The sequence below is a fragment of the Eublepharis macularius genome, chromosome 8, assembly GCF_028583425.1.
Source record: "Eublepharis macularius isolate TG4126 chromosome 8, MPM_Emac_v1.0, whole genome shotgun sequence".
In the NCBI taxonomy this organism is placed as follows: Eukaryota; Metazoa; Chordata; class Lepidosauria; order Squamata; family Eublepharidae; genus Eublepharis; species Eublepharis macularius.
Window position 1 is genome coordinate 141,917,784 of NC_072797.1, and position 18,490 is coordinate 141,936,273.

At 50.6% G+C, this 18,490-nt stretch overlaps 1 protein-coding gene across 1 annotated transcript in view; it reads right to left on the bottom strand.

The window, feature by feature from the left end:
- Positions 1-16,708, bottom strand: part of POLR2B (RNA polymerase II subunit B) — a 31,925-nt gene extending 15,217 nt beyond the window's left edge. Inside the window, exons 1-11 of the mRNA XM_054986603.1 lie at positions 16,604-16,708; positions 11,009-11,081; positions 9,799-9,949; positions 8,965-9,077; positions 8,559-8,778; positions 7,045-7,203; positions 5,618-5,782; positions 4,779-4,975; positions 3,915-4,034; positions 2,952-3,138; positions 1,749-1,892 (exon numbers count right to left, since the gene is read on the bottom strand). Coding sequence (XP_054842578.1) covers positions 1,749-1,892; positions 2,952-3,138; positions 3,915-4,034; positions 4,779-4,975; positions 5,618-5,782; positions 7,045-7,203; positions 8,559-8,778; positions 8,965-9,077; positions 9,799-9,949; positions 11,009-11,081; positions 16,604-16,622 — 1,548 coding nt within the window. The 5' untranslated portion in view covers positions 16,623-16,708. The remainder of the gene's footprint in view (positions 1-1,748; positions 1,893-2,951; positions 3,139-3,914; positions 4,035-4,778; positions 4,976-5,617; positions 5,783-7,044; positions 7,204-8,558; positions 8,779-8,964; positions 9,078-9,798; positions 9,950-11,008; positions 11,082-16,603) is intronic.
- Positions 16,709-18,490: the final 1,782 nt, after the last annotated feature.

Genomic DNA, 18,490 nt, shown 5'->3' on the forward strand with positions numbered 1-18,490 from the left:
ATCTGTTTTTCTCCAAAGTCGACCTTGACGGACCAGCTTTCCCACAGGAGAGCGCCCAGCAATGTGAACTCTGGGGGGAGGCTGGGAACGGAGGGTTTGATGTGTAACGACTTTCATTTTGTAACCCATTCCTAACAAAGCTTGTGCTCAGCCAGGATCTCCCTGGTCCTGGAATGTGGACACCTGGGCCTGAATGCTGTCTTTCAAATAAAACTTTTGAAATCAAGGGACCTTGGCTTCATGCAGAAGCGAGGAGGACAGACTCTGGCTAACTGGGATGCCACAGCCTGACAGAAGGAACGGCTCCTCTTCAAGACCATCCACGGATCCAGAGGACACAGGAAATGCTGGCGACCATTTACGTCAGGGCAAGGCGGCTGAAGGCGGTGGGGCTTTCCGACTTTCTTTTCAGCAGTCCGGCCCTTCTTGCCAGCCCCGCAGCAGCAGGCACCACCCCCGGGCCCTGCAGCACCTCTTCTGTCAGCGCCTCAGCTACGGCACCGCCACAGAGCCCTGGGCCACGTTCCCCATCAGAACAGCAGCTGCTGGCCCCCATGCCCAACGCTGGGCCACAACCCCCAGCCACGCAGCCAATCCACCTTTCTCCTGCAGTAGCACAGGCAGCTCAGCCGCAGCCAGGCCCACAGGAGGTTGTTGGCAGCCGCGACAGGGCGAGCACAGGCCCCAGGCCACTGAGGGAGCCACTAGAGACGCTTCAGAAGAAGGCTGAGCCAGGCAGAGAGCGCTGCAAGTGCCCCCCCCCCCGCCCCCGCCCCAGGATGGCGTGTGGGGGAGGGGGGGACTACAGCATTTACACCCAGTCCTCCCACTGGAGAGGCTGGGAGGAGACTGGGAGGAACACCAGTGAGATGGGGAAAGGAGGCTCCTTTAAAAGCAGGTCCCTGTAACGGTGGAGGCAAAAACACCGGAAGAGGCAGCTGGGGTGTGCGGTGACTTGCTGGGCAGGAGAAGGAACACGGTGGTGCCGCCCCCTTCCCTGCCCATCGGAGGCCTGGAGCTGCCCGTCTTGGGAAGCCAGCAGGATGGTGGACAGTGGGATGGGGAGGGCAGTGAGGGAGGAGCCCCACAGTTTCCCAGTTCATGGAAGCCACAGCTAATATGCAGTGATGAACCTATTCATGAAGAAGAGGTCCCACCAATGGCTGCTAGCCTGGCGAGGAAAAGGAATCTCCATATTTAGAGGCCCTATTTAGCGGAGAAGGCTTTGACCCCACAGCTGCCACGACTGAGAAAAGGCATTTCTGAACAGGTGACCTCTGTTACAAGCTGTAAGTACTTCAGAATTGAGTCTGTCCATTTCTATACAATGTAACAACTTCTCTATTAATTTTTTCTCATCAGGTACGCTCTTTTGTTTCCAGACCTGTGCATATACCAGTCTTGCAGCAATAACAAAACTTTTGTAGACAGATGGAAAGACATATATGTCAGGCTGAATTTGACAACCAAGTATATTATATCATGAAACTTATATTAGTTATTATATCGGATGTATAATCAAGTTATATAAGAATATCACTTTGCAGTATTATTTCACCACTCCCCTGTGTAAATAATTGAAAATTCTTAATAAAAATATATATATATATATATAAAAAAAAAGCTGTAAGTACTTTTATTGGGTAATGCGTGTCTTTAACTATTAAGGTGCCAGCGCTTACTGGCTTCTGTAAGTTGCGCTGGGACCTTCTTAACTAAGGGAAAGCAAAATCCAATCTGCACGTTACCTCTGGCGTCTCAGCAGGACAGACCATTCCCCACAAAGTGTTATGCAGTTGTCTGGGCTTGGCTAGTTTCCCGTCTCGGCCAATGGGAGAGTTCAGGCGACGTAAGTGGGAAAGCGTTGAAGCAAAAGTCAGACGGTTCAATACCTGGAAGAAGTGCAATTAATTACGTCCGAGGTCAGCTCACGAGAGGGGGGGGGGCGGAACTCTGCCTTCTGAATTTCTTCAAGAACTACTTATTCAGCGACTCAGTCGAGGGAGATCCTACCAGCCACCTCTGCTCGGGTTCAGCGCCTGCTACAGACCACTGTGTGTGCCGCTACAGAAGGCGGGAGGGCCCAGGAGGGGCAGGAAGCACCCACGGCTGCAGCTCTGAAACAGCCACGTGCCCAGTTAGCGTCCCGGCTGGGAGATCACGTGGCAGACCACGGAACAGCACGAAGCAAGGGTAAGGACAGAAGGCAAAACACTTTCCAGGAATTCTGTAACTTATTTGCTTACTGGCAAATAGACCTATTTTACAGATTGATGAAGATGACAAACCCCCAAAAAGAAAGTTCTAAAGACATCATGCAACTAATTCAAAGGATGCTTGAAACTAAGCAGCAGCCATAAGCCTGGGCTACAACATGCGGCCGGAAAAGGAGTCGAGACCCTCTGCAGAACTAACTGACCCAACCCAAAAAAGGCCTGGCCGTGGCCTCTTACGTTCATTGCCCTGCAAAACCAGCTGAGCTGCTGCAAAGTCATGCTGTGCCCGTATCGGCTTCTGCAGGCCAAGGGAAAGATGATGGGGCAGGGAAGAGGGGCTCTGTGGCGCTGGCTGAGGAAGGGGGAGATCAGTGACGGAGGCCCTGGGAAGGGGAGCTCCAGCGAAAGAAGCAGCCGCAGCAGCCGCCGCAGGCACAAGGCTGAAAGGGGTCCCGGGGGCTGTGATTTTCGGGGGGGGGAAAGGCTGAAAAAAAGCCCCCAGACGAGGTCAGGCTGTGCACCACAGCCCAGGAACCACAAACCAAAGGAACTTTTGAGCGGCGAGGGCCAGTGGAATTCCACCGAGTGATTTCAAACCGCCAATCAGAAAGCGGGGGGGGGCTGGACTCAACGAAGGGCACAGCGCCGCAGGCTCTCCAAGGAGCCGAGGAAACGACACAACTCCCGCTCGCGGCACGTGCCCCCAACGTTGCATGAGAGCGGCTGGATGCATACCTGAGACACGCCCGCTCGGGCCTGGTGAGCCTTCTTCTGGTCCCCCCAGTTCCCCGTAGCTAACGAGTACTTCAAACCATCCGATATGATCCGGGTTTTAATGGCCAGTTCCAAATTAAAATCTTTCCCTCGGTCAATGAATTTCTGTGCATATATTCTCACTTCTTTCAGCAGGTTCTTAAACATCCTATTCAGTAAGAAATGGGAAAATGTCACCCTCTCAGACAGAAGACCTCTGGGAGCACCATGAACACCCGGGCCCCACCCCCTCCCCCAGAAGAGTTATTCGGACTCTCTTGAACAGCAGCCAAGCATGTGAGGGAGGGGGAATTGGGGGGGGGAATCAACCCTCCGCATCCAAGGACGAATATGACCTTCCATCTGCTGTGAGGGGAAAACACTGTAAAGAAATGGTAGGACACAAGCCATTACGTTTCAGGGGAGACTCTCAACTGAAGCTAAGTCTGCAGCTGCGCCGTGCTAGCTTTCCCTGCCTGCACGGTGGGTGGATAAGGCTGCTGAACACGGCATCTCCCCGCTGGATCCTGGAAAGAAGGGGGGGGGTGCGCGGGTTTGGTCAAGTGGGTGAGGGCAGTTCCCTGTTCCAGAGGCAACAATGCAGCTCACTTCGCCCATAAGTGTCTCCCGTGAGGAATGCGTGCTCAAAACATGCAATCGCTTGAGTTCCACTTTGGTACTGCTGATAACTAGTAAAGAACCACAAGTGTTGTTTAACCTTCAAAGTACCAACTCAACTACATGAAATCAGCACAATAAAAAAGTTATGTCTGTATGCATGTGCTTCCCCTGACCCCCAGAACCACTTCCCTTTTCAACAACATTCTTCACACTTGTGGAACATGAAGATTTTTCATACCACCCAAAGCAGAATTGGATCTAAGAATGCTTAGAAGAAAGCAGACCTTTTGAAACTCATGCGTTATAGGCAAGTGTCGCACTCACCCTCTGAAGAGGAAGGCAAGTAGCGGCCCTGCCAGGTCCAGGCGCTTGTTGCCGTAGTGATCTCTGTCATCCAGTTCCCTTCTCCCCAAGGCAGCCAGGAGCAGCCTATGCACCATGTACCTGCCAGACAGAAGCAGATTGCTGAGCGACAGCCGGCCGTCCAGACCGTGCAAAGCTGTGCAGAGCTGTGAAGCGTCTAAAACACCACAGATGAAGAAACTCTGCTTGAAATGGCCACCTCCTCCTCCCCAAGGCCCCAACGTCACGAACGCCTCAAAACTCACCGTTGCTGCAAAGGCCCTTGCATCCTCATGCACAAGAATAAGCGTCAAGTGCATCTGTATATTGAACAGCTATGGGTGCCCCTGCACAGGTGCAGATCAAAAACTTAGTTCAACAGGCCCACTCAGAGCTATGGGACCGTTTCCTGCAAACCAGCTGTGCTGAAAAATCTGGGGCATTCTGATGCACAACCACAGGGGCAGCCCTCCGTAAAAGGAGGCAGTGACATCTTTGCATCTGTAAGGGCCACGGAGGAGAAAAAGCCCTAAGAGTTCTAAGTTAGCAAAGCAACTCAAAATGGCACCTGTAACTGGAGATAATGCAAGGAAGAGGTGAAGTGGGGCCATGGAGCTGAAACAAGGGGGAAAGCAGGAGACGGCAGAGCAAGCAAAATCGCGCCCCCCCCCCCACCACCAGAAATTAGACATCTCCCCCACCCAAGCATGGTACCCAACAGAGATTTAAGTTAACTCTAAACACTTCAGAAGTTCAGAAACGAAACGAAACTATTCTCTTCTGTCAACTGATCTCCAGATGGTGGCAAATAATTTCCGTGGATGAGTGTTATTCATCTTTACGTACCCTAGAAAATAAGCCTTTTTGGTTTCACAGAAGTCGCTGACGCCAACATGTGGAAGCATCTCCTTCTGAAGAACTTCTTTGGCGTACTTTATTCTTTTTTCTTTTGTGACACCAGGCTTCGCACCTCTTGAGCCAATGAAATTCAGCGCTACATTCTGCTCTTGAATGACAAACGCTTCATCCAAGGAAGGCTTAACCTGTCACATACAGACCGGGCAAGTTCTTAGAAGACATCTCACACAAAGCTGCTTTATGCCAAGTTAAGACTATTTGGGATATCAAAGTCAAAACGCGGAGCAGCAGGGGCATTTCGCGAAGCCTCCTCGCCGGTTCTTTCCGCTAGAGGTGCTGGGGACTGAAAGGGAATTTCCTGCATACAAAGGAGGAGCTGTGCCGCTGAGCCACGGCCCCTTACTTAAGCTACAGTATGCTGAGCCAGACCCTTCACCTGTCAAGGGTCTGCCTGGACTGGCAGCTGCTCTCCAGGGTCTCAGGGAGAGCTCTGTCACATCCCGATCATTTGAACTGGGGACGCTGGTGACTGAACCGGGGACCTTCTGCGTGCAAAAGCTCTGCCCCTGAGCCACGGCCCTTCCCCTTCCTGGAGACTTAAGAAATGAGGTACTAATAAGAATGATCAGATTTGCCATTCTGGATTTGCCACTGACAATGACCTCGAAAGGATCCCGGACCTGGTGCTTCCTCCCTAAACGTAAGTCCTCACCCAAATATAAAATTACGATTCAGCTACAGCACCCACAGAACCCCTTCAGCGTATTATTATAAAAAGGAGACATTGCTTAAACGAAGCCAAGAACAGAAAGATTAGTGCACGTTACCATTTCCATCATCTCAGGATCTTCAAAGTCATAAATAATGTGTTCCAGGATGTCTCTGTCAGATACAAAGCCTAACGCGCGGAAGACGATAATGATGGGCACCTCCTGCTTGATATACGGCAGAGTCGCCACGATACGCTGGCCTATAGCACTCTTCTTTGCGCCCTATAAAAGCAGGGAGGCAAACTGAACACGGCTGCATCCCCAAGGCACGCACCTACCGATCTCGCATAATGTGCAATTTGGATGGGAAACCATGCGTCCTGAAAAAGGTTATTTTTCAAAGCTCTAGAAGGATACCAGTAAAAAAAGTTGCTAGGGGGCTAATTCTGCCATTACGATGCCAGCACCGTTCACTACCAGCACACCAGAGTTACAATCGTGCCTGAGCAAAGAAATCTTTACGGTCACACTGGAAAGGACTTTAACTACCTCCAAGTACCCAAGAGGGGCTTTGGGCGTGCGCTGCTTAATGATCAGCCCCCCTGCCACAAAAATACTTCCGAAGCCAAAGAGGATTTGTGTATCACACTTAAGATCCTCCTATTATGGGAACTCCAGGTGGTCCCTGCAGAGATCCCAGGCCTCTGCCCACCCAAGGCACGAACCGGGCCTCGCTCAACTTAGCTTCAGCAAGACTGCTGCACCGCACACCTTCGGATCTTACACTAGGACTACCTTGATCTCGACAGTATAGGGAAGCCCACGCAAGTGACAAAAATCCCACTGGGCACACCCAAGGACTTCAGTAAGCTCAAAACTTCCAATTACAAATTTGGTCCTCAGAACAAATACTTAAGACAGGTAAGTGGGTTTGACAAAATTCCTCTTACTATTACAATTAATGGGCGACTCAAGTTTATTTCCCTCCTACAGACAGCCCTTCCCCAAACCCGTTTACTCAGGAGCAAGTCCTAGCAACGCCAGGAAGAGTCACAGCTGACAAAGCATGGTAAGGATCAGGAGGGAAATGACAGTGCCCATTAGCAGCTCAAATATCGGACCCTCCGAGGCTCCCTAATTCCAGGAAGGAGAGAGGGAGAATTCTGCCAACCACGAGCCACACTTCTCTCTCTCGCTCAAATGGCTCAGTTGGGGATGGATGGGAAACTGGCAGAAAGCAAAGCAACTTGGCAGGCTGATGCCACTTTACGGGTTGCCTGAAGAAAGGCCTACAGGGAATCTAAGAGAGCTATGGAAGTTAAAGGTCTCCCTCATTATCTGTCCCAAACAGAACCAACATTGATGCTAATACTGCTCTGACAGACAGAATCAGAAAAGGCGTGGACTCTCCATCCCTTCAAATCAAGATGAGCTCTAGGCAGGGTAGCAGGGGGAGAGAGGACAAGGTCCAACAGCTAAAAGCACAGACAGAGAAATAAACCTCTCCCTGGCAACCGAAGCCGAGTCTTTAAGGGAACACTCACCTGCCCACCTCTGGCCAGCATGCTCACCCATATGGTACTTGTGGGCCGAGAAGAATTCTCCAGGCAAGACCTACACTCTCCGGTGTAGGCATATTTGGAATCTTTCTTAGCAAACACATATACTGTGTTTGTAGCCATCTTCTCTTGAGCAATCAGAACCTGTTACGGGAATATAAGCAAGCATAAGCTGGCTAGCTGTTTTGGAGTTTCAGTATCAAGAGACCTTTATGGTCGTCTGAAATAAACCAAATGGCCCCTCAAGAGAGAACACTGGAAAAAGTTACGGTGCAGCAGGTGTGGTGGGTAAACCTGGACAGGGAGTTTCGAGCCACCTTAAAGGGTGAGCCCTCTCAGCCTAACCGTCATCCAGGGTAATTCAAAGGGTACAATTATTGAAACCCAACCTGTTGCATGCCATCCTGGAACTCTTGCAGGAAGAGTGGGACATATAAGTATCAACTGTGTGAAAGGACTTTAGAACACTGCTTACAAGAGTAGAGACACAGGAATAATTCAGATTTTGTTCTGGGACCGAAATGGCCAACCGATACACACTGTTAGATTGAAGAGTGATACTGTAAAAGGTGCAGGCTGCATTTCTTCCCCACCATAAACTGTAATTTGTAATTAGTCTACCACACGTAAGTGACATATCCCAGCTTAAGCATAAACCCTGGTTTGTTGGGCTCTTACCTCTCCATCCTCTCAGACAGGACAGTCTTCCTATTTATTTTGTCTCTGTGATCAGCTGATGACTCAAGCTGTGATTTGTGAATCCAGAGAGCAATATATGCTTAGTCCTTACTATGGCTGACACACCTGCTACAAAGCCTAACTTGAAATCTCAGTTTCTCTGACTGCCTGCGTTCAGACACCCTAGCTTTGATCATCTATAGCAACATCTGAATGCAGCTGCAATAATATGCTTAGTATAGTATGCTTTACATAGAAAAGCATAAATTTCAAAAACAAGACAGATGTTAATCCAGAGACAGTGACAGACAGGCAAGAATTCAAATTTTTAAAGGAGAAATTAGAAGAATTAGACATAAATGGAATGCTGTACCATATCAGCTTTTCCAAACGTTAAGATGTGAAAAGGGACATGTGTGGACAACGGAAACACACACAGGATGAGGAGGGGAACCGGGAAAGAGTGAGCAGAAAAGCTGGCCATATCCGGTCTGGAGTACTATTTTTAGACTGTTTCACCAAAAGAGAAAGGTTTGTTCAACTGATGAAGTCGGGATCCGAGAACTACGCCGAAACCTGTATATCTCACACAGCAGGGCTCGCACCAGCAGAAAAACAGGGCACACCATGACCTGAAGAGATCCCTCCGCCCAGCACGTGGAGAAGAACCATTCCCAGGATAGGAAACATTTATCAACGACACTTGCAGCACCCCCTCTGACGTCAGACGCGACCTTCAAAGCGAAGACGGGCTGCACAGGAAGCCCCCCCCCTGCGTTTCCTGAGTGAGCTGTTCCTTCGTGCCTATTCCGCCCCCTTACCTTCTCAGACCCATTAATAATGAAGTAGCCGCCAGGGTCCAGGGGGCACTCGTTCAGCTCGCACAGATCACGGTCAGTCAAGCCATTGAGCAGGCAGTACGTGGAGCGCAGCATGATCGGGATCTTCCCTATGAACGTTTTCTGGTGCTGGGTCTGCAGCTGGTCCTCCCCTTCCTTAATGACCGTCTTCGTTATGTCCACATACAGGGGAGCGGAATAGCTACAAATGGGAAGCGCCACGTGAGGCACGAATTTCCAGCATCAGAATTATATACATATCCCACATGCGAGAACTAGAAAATTATACCCCGTGCCGTGAACTGGCACACACTCCCAATATAATGCCACGGCATCACTACACCACCCTTCAGGTGTTACAAGCGGAGTTTTGTCACTCAGCACTTACGTGAGATTTCTGAGCCTGGCTTCATTTGGCATCATGGGTGAAGGGGCACCATCCCTTTCCCAATGGGTAGGCTTGGAGAGATAAATTTGTTCAAATTTCAGTAGATAACGTGGCTGGAAAACAAAACAAACGCATTGCTTTAATTCAAAATTTATTTTGAGTGCTGAAAGCTTTTTTGACCAGCCTCGTGTCCCCATCTCTTTGTTACTAGCAGACCAGCTGAGGCTCTTAAGCTTCGGGGGGGGGGCGGGGGGGCGGGTGAGTTAAACAGTTAACAGCATTTAGATGCAAGATACCCTTGGCAGCAGGCGCCCAGTTCCTGCCGAAGTCGCATAGCCAGAGCAGGAGAAGACTGGGATTCCGAGCAGAGGGCAAAGCGTCAGCATCCTGCAGGGCTTCACGCCCCCTTCCACAATTGGCAAAGGAGGACACATTGGATAAAAAGATTTATGAGCCTGTGTCCATCACGTAATTTAGAAAGATTACAGAATTCAGGTTCTCAGCACAAAATTTGGATTGTCCCAGCACAGGATTTAATTTTTTTTTACTGTAGAGTACACACACACACACACACACACACACACTCCAGCAACACAGACTGACGTGCACTATATTTACTTCATTTATAACCTGCCTTTCTCTCAAAAGGGACCCAAAGCAGTTTACGTCATTCCCCTCTCCTCCACTGTGTCCTCACAATAACCCTGAGGGGGCGTGACTAGATCACGGTCAGCCAGAAAGCTTTCATGGTGGAGTCCCGATTTGAACCTGGATCTCCCAGGTACTGGTCCAGCACTCTCACCACGACACTACACTGGCACGGCTGCATCTTACCGGTTCTTCCACTTCTCCTGCAGCATGCTGAGCTTCAGCTTGCAGGTCAATCGGAGGAGCATCTTCGACAATTCTCTGCACAGACATCTGTATGAACTCATCAAAAGAATCCAGCTGCTGTCGAACCAGGCCCTTTTCATCAAAATAGGAGCTGGGGGGGGGGGAGAAAAGGTGCGGAATAAGAGCTCTCTTTCAAAGGGCCATGATGATCGTTTCTTCAAAGATTACAACCAATCCTATTACATAAAAGCTGAGCCGTATTGGCAACAACTCACTTTTTATCCTGGCACAGGCACACTGAGGGCGCATCTATGCCAGGATAAAAGATGAGTTGTCAGCACGGAACACCATTGTGGCCGCTGCAGGGCCTTGGAAGGGCTGCGCCGAGCCTCCCCGCTGCCTGCGCCAGGCCTCTGAGGGGCCGCTGAGATGGCGGGAAGGCGCGGTGCGGTCTCGGGAGGGCTACACCGCTGCCCTGCAGCAATTCCCACAGTGGCCGCGCCGTGGGACGGGGCCCTGCAGCAGCAGCGGCCCCGCAGCAGGCCGGGGTGACGTGGCAGGCCCTGGAGTGCTCCAGCACAGGAGCCGTTTTCCAGAGCTTGGTTTTTGAGGGGCGCCGGAGGCAGCAGGAAGGCCTGGCACAGCAGCCCAGCCCAGCCCAGCGGCCCATCAGGGCGGAGGGCGGAGCAGGGCGATGGGGTAGGGCAGCCCAGCAGCCTGGGTGCAGCAGCCCCGCGTGCAGCCTTCACAGCTAGAGCCCATCGTATTGTTTCACACAATGGGCTCTGATGGTGCGTGAAAATAAAAGTCCTGATCTTCAGTCCTCCCCAAGCAACTCTTGAGTTAAGCTTCCTACCATTACTCAGAGAAGAACAGACTGTATTCTGTGCCAATAGAACTGAGAGGGGGAAATCTCCTCTGATAACCCACAGGAGTATTTTTCTCGAGTGAAAGATCAGCACTGCTCTGACACTTAACTTTCAGCAGGAACCTGGAAGTGATGCCACCACATTGGGTCAACCTCTAGGATTTACCCAAAACTCTAGAGTGTTACCCTGCCACGTTGCTGTCACTGCTAAGTTCACACTGGCAGGAATGTTACAGCTTTGGTATAATCCCCTCACCCAAATTTTACTCCCACCGATCCACAGAGCAGCAGGTCTCTCACAACAGCGTCCCTACCTATAATACACTAATTGTGGTTATTTACCTAATAACGATCCAACATGCTTCCTGCCATAAGTCTGGAGTGATTTCATCATCATCTTCATCATATTGCATATCTGCAAGAAAAAAACAACTTTAACTGCTGTTTCTTTAGCTCATCACACACAGAGATCTGCGCAATACCCCTTCAAATAGCTTAAGCATTTACTCCCCAAGCCACGCCAACAGCTCTCCACTGGCACTGGCTGTACCTCAAGCAGAGGTATGCGCCCAACCAAGTACCATAAATACTTCCAGCTAGAGATGCAGGGCACTGAACATCTGCATACGAAATACCAGGGCTTTTTTTCTGGGAAAAGAGGTGGCGGAACTCAGTGAGTTGCCCTTGGAGAAAATGGTCACATGGCCGGTGGCCCCGCCCCCTGATCTCCAGACAGAGGGGAGTTGAGATGGCCCTCCACGCTGCTGGAGGCAATCTCAACTCCCCTCTGTCTGGAGATCAGGGGGCGGGGCCACCAGCCATGTGACCATTTTCAAGAGGAGCTGGAACTCCGTTCCACCGCGTTCCAGCTGAAAAAAAGCCCTGCGAAATACAGTACTATGAAGGCATGCCAAGAGTTTGCTTGATAGGCTACTGATATTACCACAGTATTTCGGTTTTTCTGTCTAAACGCAGTTACAGTAAAATGGAACATCTTAAAAGGAAGATTAGCCCACAGATTTAAAGATACCAAAAAACAAATGGCTTCGTCATTCAGTTGCTACTTCCCTAGGCTAGGTACTAACAGCCTCAAAGTGGATGTCTAAGGCATGAACTGTCCTTGTTCTAAAGAGGGTTTTCCTTTACTTTGGGAAGAATGATGTATGAATGTGAAAACTGGAAATCATGATGTATTTTAAAGATAAACCTTGGCAGCTTGAAAATTGAGCAAGAATAGCATTTAAGGATCTATTAGAAACATTACTTCAACCAGGGTACCTTTTTCCAGCAGAGCTCTTGTGCTAACAACAACTGAACATGTAACTTTTTTTTACCTGAGCCTACTGACTTTCTATCTCATGCTGCTGTTAGACATGAGGAAAAGGGATCGGCAAGCTTGACAACGAGAGAATAGAGGCAGGAATGCCATCAGAGAGGGCATCACGAAAGTCAAAACTGATGTCGTGTGGGGACTGCTAAGGAGTACAAGCTGTCAACCAGAAAGCCCCAGTTCAGATCTTACCGTTAAAATGCATGTCGATTAGTTACCTTGAAATATTTAACAACATGTTACTAACAAAAGATCTTGACATACGTCTTAATGGTAAAAGCAGAAGAAAAGGGATTTGGGTTTCTTTTACTTACCTCAGAGTTGCTGATGCCTTAGAAATTCTTAGCACAGCCGAACCCAGGCTGGACTATCCCACAGGCTTTGGCAAGCCATTAGCCTCCACTTGGACAAACCAGCACTTTCATAAGCACAGCACGTGATGCTGTAGGTAGTTCTTATAAGCCTATAAGGCAGACCAGCAACCTCACCACAAAGAGCCAGCACAATGGTTAGAGGACCAGGGAGACCTGGGTTCAAATCACAAAACCCAATGAATGACTCTGGGCCAGTTGCGCGCTCTCTCAGCCTCACCAAGCTCACAGTTTTGTTGTAGAGGTAAAATGGAGGAGGAGGAGGGGCTACTGAAAATGTGGACAAAGGCCACGCCTCCTCATTGCTCCTCCTGGACCTGTCCGCAGCCTTCGACAGAGTAGACCAGGCCATCCCGTCGAGGCATTCGGAGGCAGAAGCAGGACTGGTTTAAATCATTTCTCATGTAACAGACTCTTAAGGGTTGCTATCCAAGACTATCTTCAATGCAGGAATTATCTGGTGGGGTTCCACAAGGTGCAATCTTATCTCCCATGTTATTCAACCTCTAAGTAAAACCTTTAGGAGAACTCAGTCGTAGCTATAGAACTGGATGCCCTCCATGCGCAGATGGTACCCAGCTCTGTATCTCGCTGACCAAATCCCTGGTGATGCTGCGGAGGTATTGAGTCGCTGCCTGACAGCTGCTGCCAATTGGCTGAAGGCAAACAAACCGAAACCAGGCAAGACAGAAGTGATGCTGGTTGGAAAAAGCAGCGAGCTTGAAAAACATTGTGCTTCCGACCTTTGATGGGGTTCAATTGACCTGACTGACTCAATTAAGGGCACTGCTGCGAGAGAAGAGAGTAAACGCAGCTGCAAAGGTCTCCCAACTCAGACTAGTCTGGAAGGTGGCCCCCTACCCTGACACGGCCAATCTGGCCACTTGGATTCATCCCACAGTAACGCTGAGACTCGACGACTGCAACGCACTCTACACTGGCGTCCCTCAAAGTTGGCTCAGAGACTCCAGCGAGTGCAGAATGCTGCCATGCGTTTGCTTTCAGGAGCTAGCCAGAGAACGCATATTACTCCCCGCCTACAGACATTCCACTGGCTGCCAATCAGTTGCCAGGCTCAATTCAAGGCCAGGACTCTCATAAGCAAAGCCCTTCATCGCCCTGGCCCCTTCTACCTGTGCAATCACCTCTAGCTCTATGTTCTGCCACAGCATCTTCACTCATCTGAAAGGGCCGCCTGCAAGTTGAGCAAAATCAACAGACATCCATCCGTACATGTGCTTTCCCTGTAGTAGTCCCCACCTTATGGAATGGACTGCCTAAGGAAGCCAGAAAAGCTCCCACCTTTCTTGGCTTTCCACAAAATATGCAAAACTGTATGATTCAGGAGGGCTTTCTACCCAGATTATAGGGCCATGTAAAAAAAAAAGATCTGGAGATATGCCTTAGTAGGGGCAGGGACTATAGCGTATGCCATTGAGTAACAACAACAACAACATTTGATTTATATACCGCCCTTCAGGATGACTTAACACCCACTCAGAGCGGTTTACGAAGTATGTTATTATTATCCCCAAAACAAAACACCTTGTGAGGTGGGTGGGGCCGAGAGAGCTAGAAGCTGTGACTGAGCCAAGGTCAACCAGCTGGCTTCAATCAAACCCAGCTCTCCAGATTAAGAGTCCCACGCTCTTAACCACTACACCGAACTGGCATACTGTATGCTGATGGGAGATATGCTCCTACTATGCAGTTTTCACATCGCTAAACATGTCACGTTACCTAGTTGCGCTTTGTTGCAGAAAGATTTCATCTGTCCTCGGGTTTTATCGTTATTTTAATTTTTCTGCTACTGTTTCCTATTGTATCTGCTCATCAAATATCTTAACTATTGTTCGTTATTGTATTTTGCTCAGCAAATGTCCTAGCTATTGATTATATTGCATTTCACTTGCACCTTGTAATCCGCCTCGGGTCTGAATGAGAAAGGCCGCGTCGAGAAAGACGCTGGCGAAAAACTCACACGGAAGCAGACAGAGCATGCCACAGCACCCACTGGAGGGCCTATGAAGCAGAAACGAAAGTGCCAAAGAAAGGTCATTTCTCAGCAGCCACTGCCTCAGCTTGTTCTCAACCATCCCAATTGTTTAAGATATCCAGACACCTCCTAAACCCAACATCTGAACCTTTACAGTCCCAAGAACAGACAAACGGCAGTGAGGCCTCTGCTAAGTTTTTCACTGATAAAATAACATGAATACGCTGTGATCTAGATGCTACCTGCAATACACAAGAGATGGAAGAAATGCATAATGCACCATCTGGCGGGCAGCTGGGCTGCCTTGAACCAATTACAATGACAGATCTTAAAAGGATCCTGACATCTATGCAAGCCACTTCTTGTGTGCTCGATCCTTGCCCATCTTGGCTGTTAAAATCAAAGAAGGACCACACAAGTGAACCAAAGAGGTCTACTGTAAATCAACTGCTAACTCAGGGCATCTTTTCCCAGCCGCTCAAACAGGCAGTTATCTGTCCGCTAATTAAAAAAACATCCCTACACAAAAATGATGTGGCCAATTACCGCCCAGTCTCTAATCTGCCCTTTCTGGGCAAAGCGATTGAGGGAGCAGTAGCTGACAAACTCCAGACCTTCTTGGATAATTCTAGCGCTCCAGACCCTTTCCAGTCAGGATTCAGACCAGGGCATGGGACAGAGACAGCACTACTAGCGTTAGTGGATGATCTCTGTCTGAATATAGACAAAGGCCACGCCTCCTTATTGCTCCTCCTGGATCTGTCTGCCGCCTTTGACACAGTAGACCGTGCCATCCTGTTGAGGCGTCTAGAGACAGAAGTGGGCATCAAAGGATGTGCCCTGGACTGGTTTAAATTGTTTCTCATAGAACGGACTCAAAGGGTTGCCATCGAAGATCAGCTATCTCCAGAACGGGAACTATCTTGCGTGGTTCCGCAGGGCGCAATCTTATCTCCCATGTAATTCAACCTCTACGTAAAGCCTTTAAGGAGAACTTATTCGTAGCTATGGAGTGGGATATCACCAATATGTACATGACACCCAACTCTATATCATGCTATCCAGGTCTCTACATGATGCAATAGAAATCTTGGATCGTTGCCCGACAGTCGTGGTGAAATGGCTGAAAAATAACAAATTGAAATTGAACCCAGACAAGATGGAAGTGATGCTTGTGGGGAAGGCAAAGATCTTGAAAGACTTTCAACGGAGTTCATCTGACCCTTGCAGACTTGGTTAAGAGCCATAGAGTTATACTGGATCCAGTGCTGCCACCAGAAAAACAAGCTAAGGCAGCTGCAGTTATCAGTTAAACCAAAGAAGTCTATGGTGAAAGCCTTTGGTGGCAGCAAAAACCTTTTGAGGGAGTCAGGGAAGCAGCAATATAAAAGTCACGCAAACAAAACAAAACCCAAAAAGGAAAGGTGTTCTTGCGGTATAAGCCTGGGCAAAGCAGAGACACCTGAAGCTCTGAGAGTGAAAATAAAGAGTGGGGGTTGTAACCAGGGTCCTCCTGGGGTACAAGTTCAAGGTAACAGAAGGAGCTGGACAGAAGGTCCACAGGCAAGGGTTAAGACAAACGAGCAAATCGTTACCCCCTGCAGAAAGCATCAAAGGGGAAGCGGAATTACAAAAGTGGAGAGTAACTCCCCAAAAGCAATACAGTAAAGAGTCCAGTAGCACCTTTAAGACTAACCAACTTTATTGTAGATAAGCTTTCGAGGGCCACAGCTCCCTTCGTCAGATGCAACTTTATTGTAGCATAAGCTTTCGAGGGCCACAGCTCCCTTCGTCAGATGCAACTTTATTGTAGCATAAGCTGTCAACAGCCACAGCTCTCTTTGTCAGATGCAACTTTATTGTAGCATAAGCTTTCGAGAGCTTCGTCAGATGAAGAGAGCTGTGGTTCTCGAAAGCTTATGCTACAGTAAAGTTGGTTAGTGTTAAAGGTGCTGCTGGACTCTTTTCTATTTTGCTACTACAGACTACACGGCTTAGTCCTCTGAACCGAGAGCGAGAGAACATGCCCGGGGACCAGCGCTTTCTTAGCGCCCTTCCCTTCCCTTCCCGCTTTATTCCCTTTCCCAAAAGGGCCCTCCGGGGGGGGGGGAGACTCCAAGCGCCCCCCCCCCCGCCGCCGCTCGGACAAGGCGGCCTCCACGGGCGCCTCCCCGCAGCGGGCCTTTCCTCCCGCCGAGACCCCGCCGCGCGTTCCCAGCCGGAGCCCCGCGAGGCCGCACCTTCGTCCGCGTCGTACATCTTGGCGAAGGCGCCTCCGGGCAGGCCCAGCAGGAGAGACCGGCAAGAGCGACCCTGAGGCGGACGCGCCGCGCCGAGACCAAGCCGCGAACGAGGCAACTGCGCCTGCGCGCGGCTCCAGCGCCCCTGTGCCGCCCCCTTAAGTCACTTCCGCCCGCGATCCGGAAGTGCTCCAGGTCGCCCGTTCCGACGCGCGGTCTGTATTCCTCCGCGCCAAGGAGGGCGCGCGTCGTGCGCCGCCGAGAGGCCCGAGCCTAGAGCGGCGCGGCCGGAGGGGGAGGCCTTCCCCCCCCCCCGGGGCGCGGGCGCGGGCGCGGGCAGGCGGCCCCCTGTGCGCGCGGCCGAGCCGGCAGCAGGACCCGCCTTATGGAAGGGGGGCCCGCGCCGTCCATCGCGATCTGGGCTCTGGCAGGCGGGATGCGAGGAGGAGGAGGAGGAATCGGGGACCGGGCGGAACCGGAACCGGCCTTAAGCACAGAGACACCCCCCCCCGTGGGAAGTGTTAAGGACCCTGGAGAGCAGCGCTTCCGAGATGGACGCGCTGAAAGGGCGCCTCTTGGCCGCCCCGTCCCCTGCCCGAAAGCTCCTGGACTCCCGTAGAGCTCGACAAATGCCGGCTGGGGGGCCCTGGGAGTGGGGGGGGGGGGGCGCTCCCGCAGGCAAGGAAGCCTCTGGCGCTTGCTGAAGCCCACCCTCCAGCCAGTGGGCCCACCCCCCCCTTGCCTTCTCCCTCCCCCCCCCCCCCCGCCAGGAGGCTGGCAGTCCTGAAGACTAGTTCTGCCGAAAACACACTAGGATGCATTCAAGATGCTGGAGAACAATGTTTTAAAAATAAGCACAGGGTGCTGTGTACAGTTTATTACTTTGTTCCCAAACAAAACTCATTTTCCACAAAAAAGACTTTACAACACCAATTTTTAAAGCACACCAACCAACCTAATACACATAGTATACTGGCCTAGATGGCAGCAATGCACCGAGTTACCAAAGTTTCACAGAAAGCACATTCCATTAACGCTTGGAAAGGACACGCAACCTTAGTCCCGCCCACCACAGGTTCCAGAGGACTCTTCACATGCTGTTTAATTTCATCCTCAGCATCTCTGAGTCTTGAATGGAGAGTAAGTGGAGGGTCATCCACAGATTGGTGACCCTCACCCCAAATCCAAATATGGTATCTTCCAGTGGATTTGTGTACATGTTAAAAGCATAGGAGACAAGAATGTACCTCTCAGTTTGGTGTAGCCTCGTTGATTCATCCTTGTTCATGTATTTTCTGTTTTTTATGGATTTTAAAGTTTCTTTTAATGTATTTTAACAGTGTGTGGTCCTATGTGGTGGGGCCAAAAGTGTGTAGGGAAGCCAACAAGCCCCCATGTCAGCGTATCCACCTGCTACACCAGGGTAAACCCACTCATGTTTCTCGTCAGGGAGGGAGTGCATACAGTGCCGGGCAAGAATGCATGGGGGGGGCGGGATTTGGGAAGTTCTTGTACTCACACGTAAGGGAAGAGCTACTCAAGTTCCCTTACAGGTAACCCATCCCAACTCCTGGTTGAGAGAGTGCACGAACAGGTAAAAAGGAGTTGTGGAGCTGGCTGCCCCAGCTCACGCATTCACATCTCTTCCCCACTCCCTGTGGACAGGGCTGGCACTTCCCACCCCCCACCCCCAAATGCGGGTCTCTGCGGTTGAGGCTGGCTGGTCCGAGGGGGGCGGGCAGCCCCTGCCTTTGAAACACCACAACCCACGCCTGCCAGAAAGGCAGCCACTCAGGGAGCCACGCTCAACAGAGCTGCCTCAGATAGCGTGGCAGGGATGCCAACCGCCCACGTCCTGGCTGCGCGCAGACTCCCAGCTGCACTCCC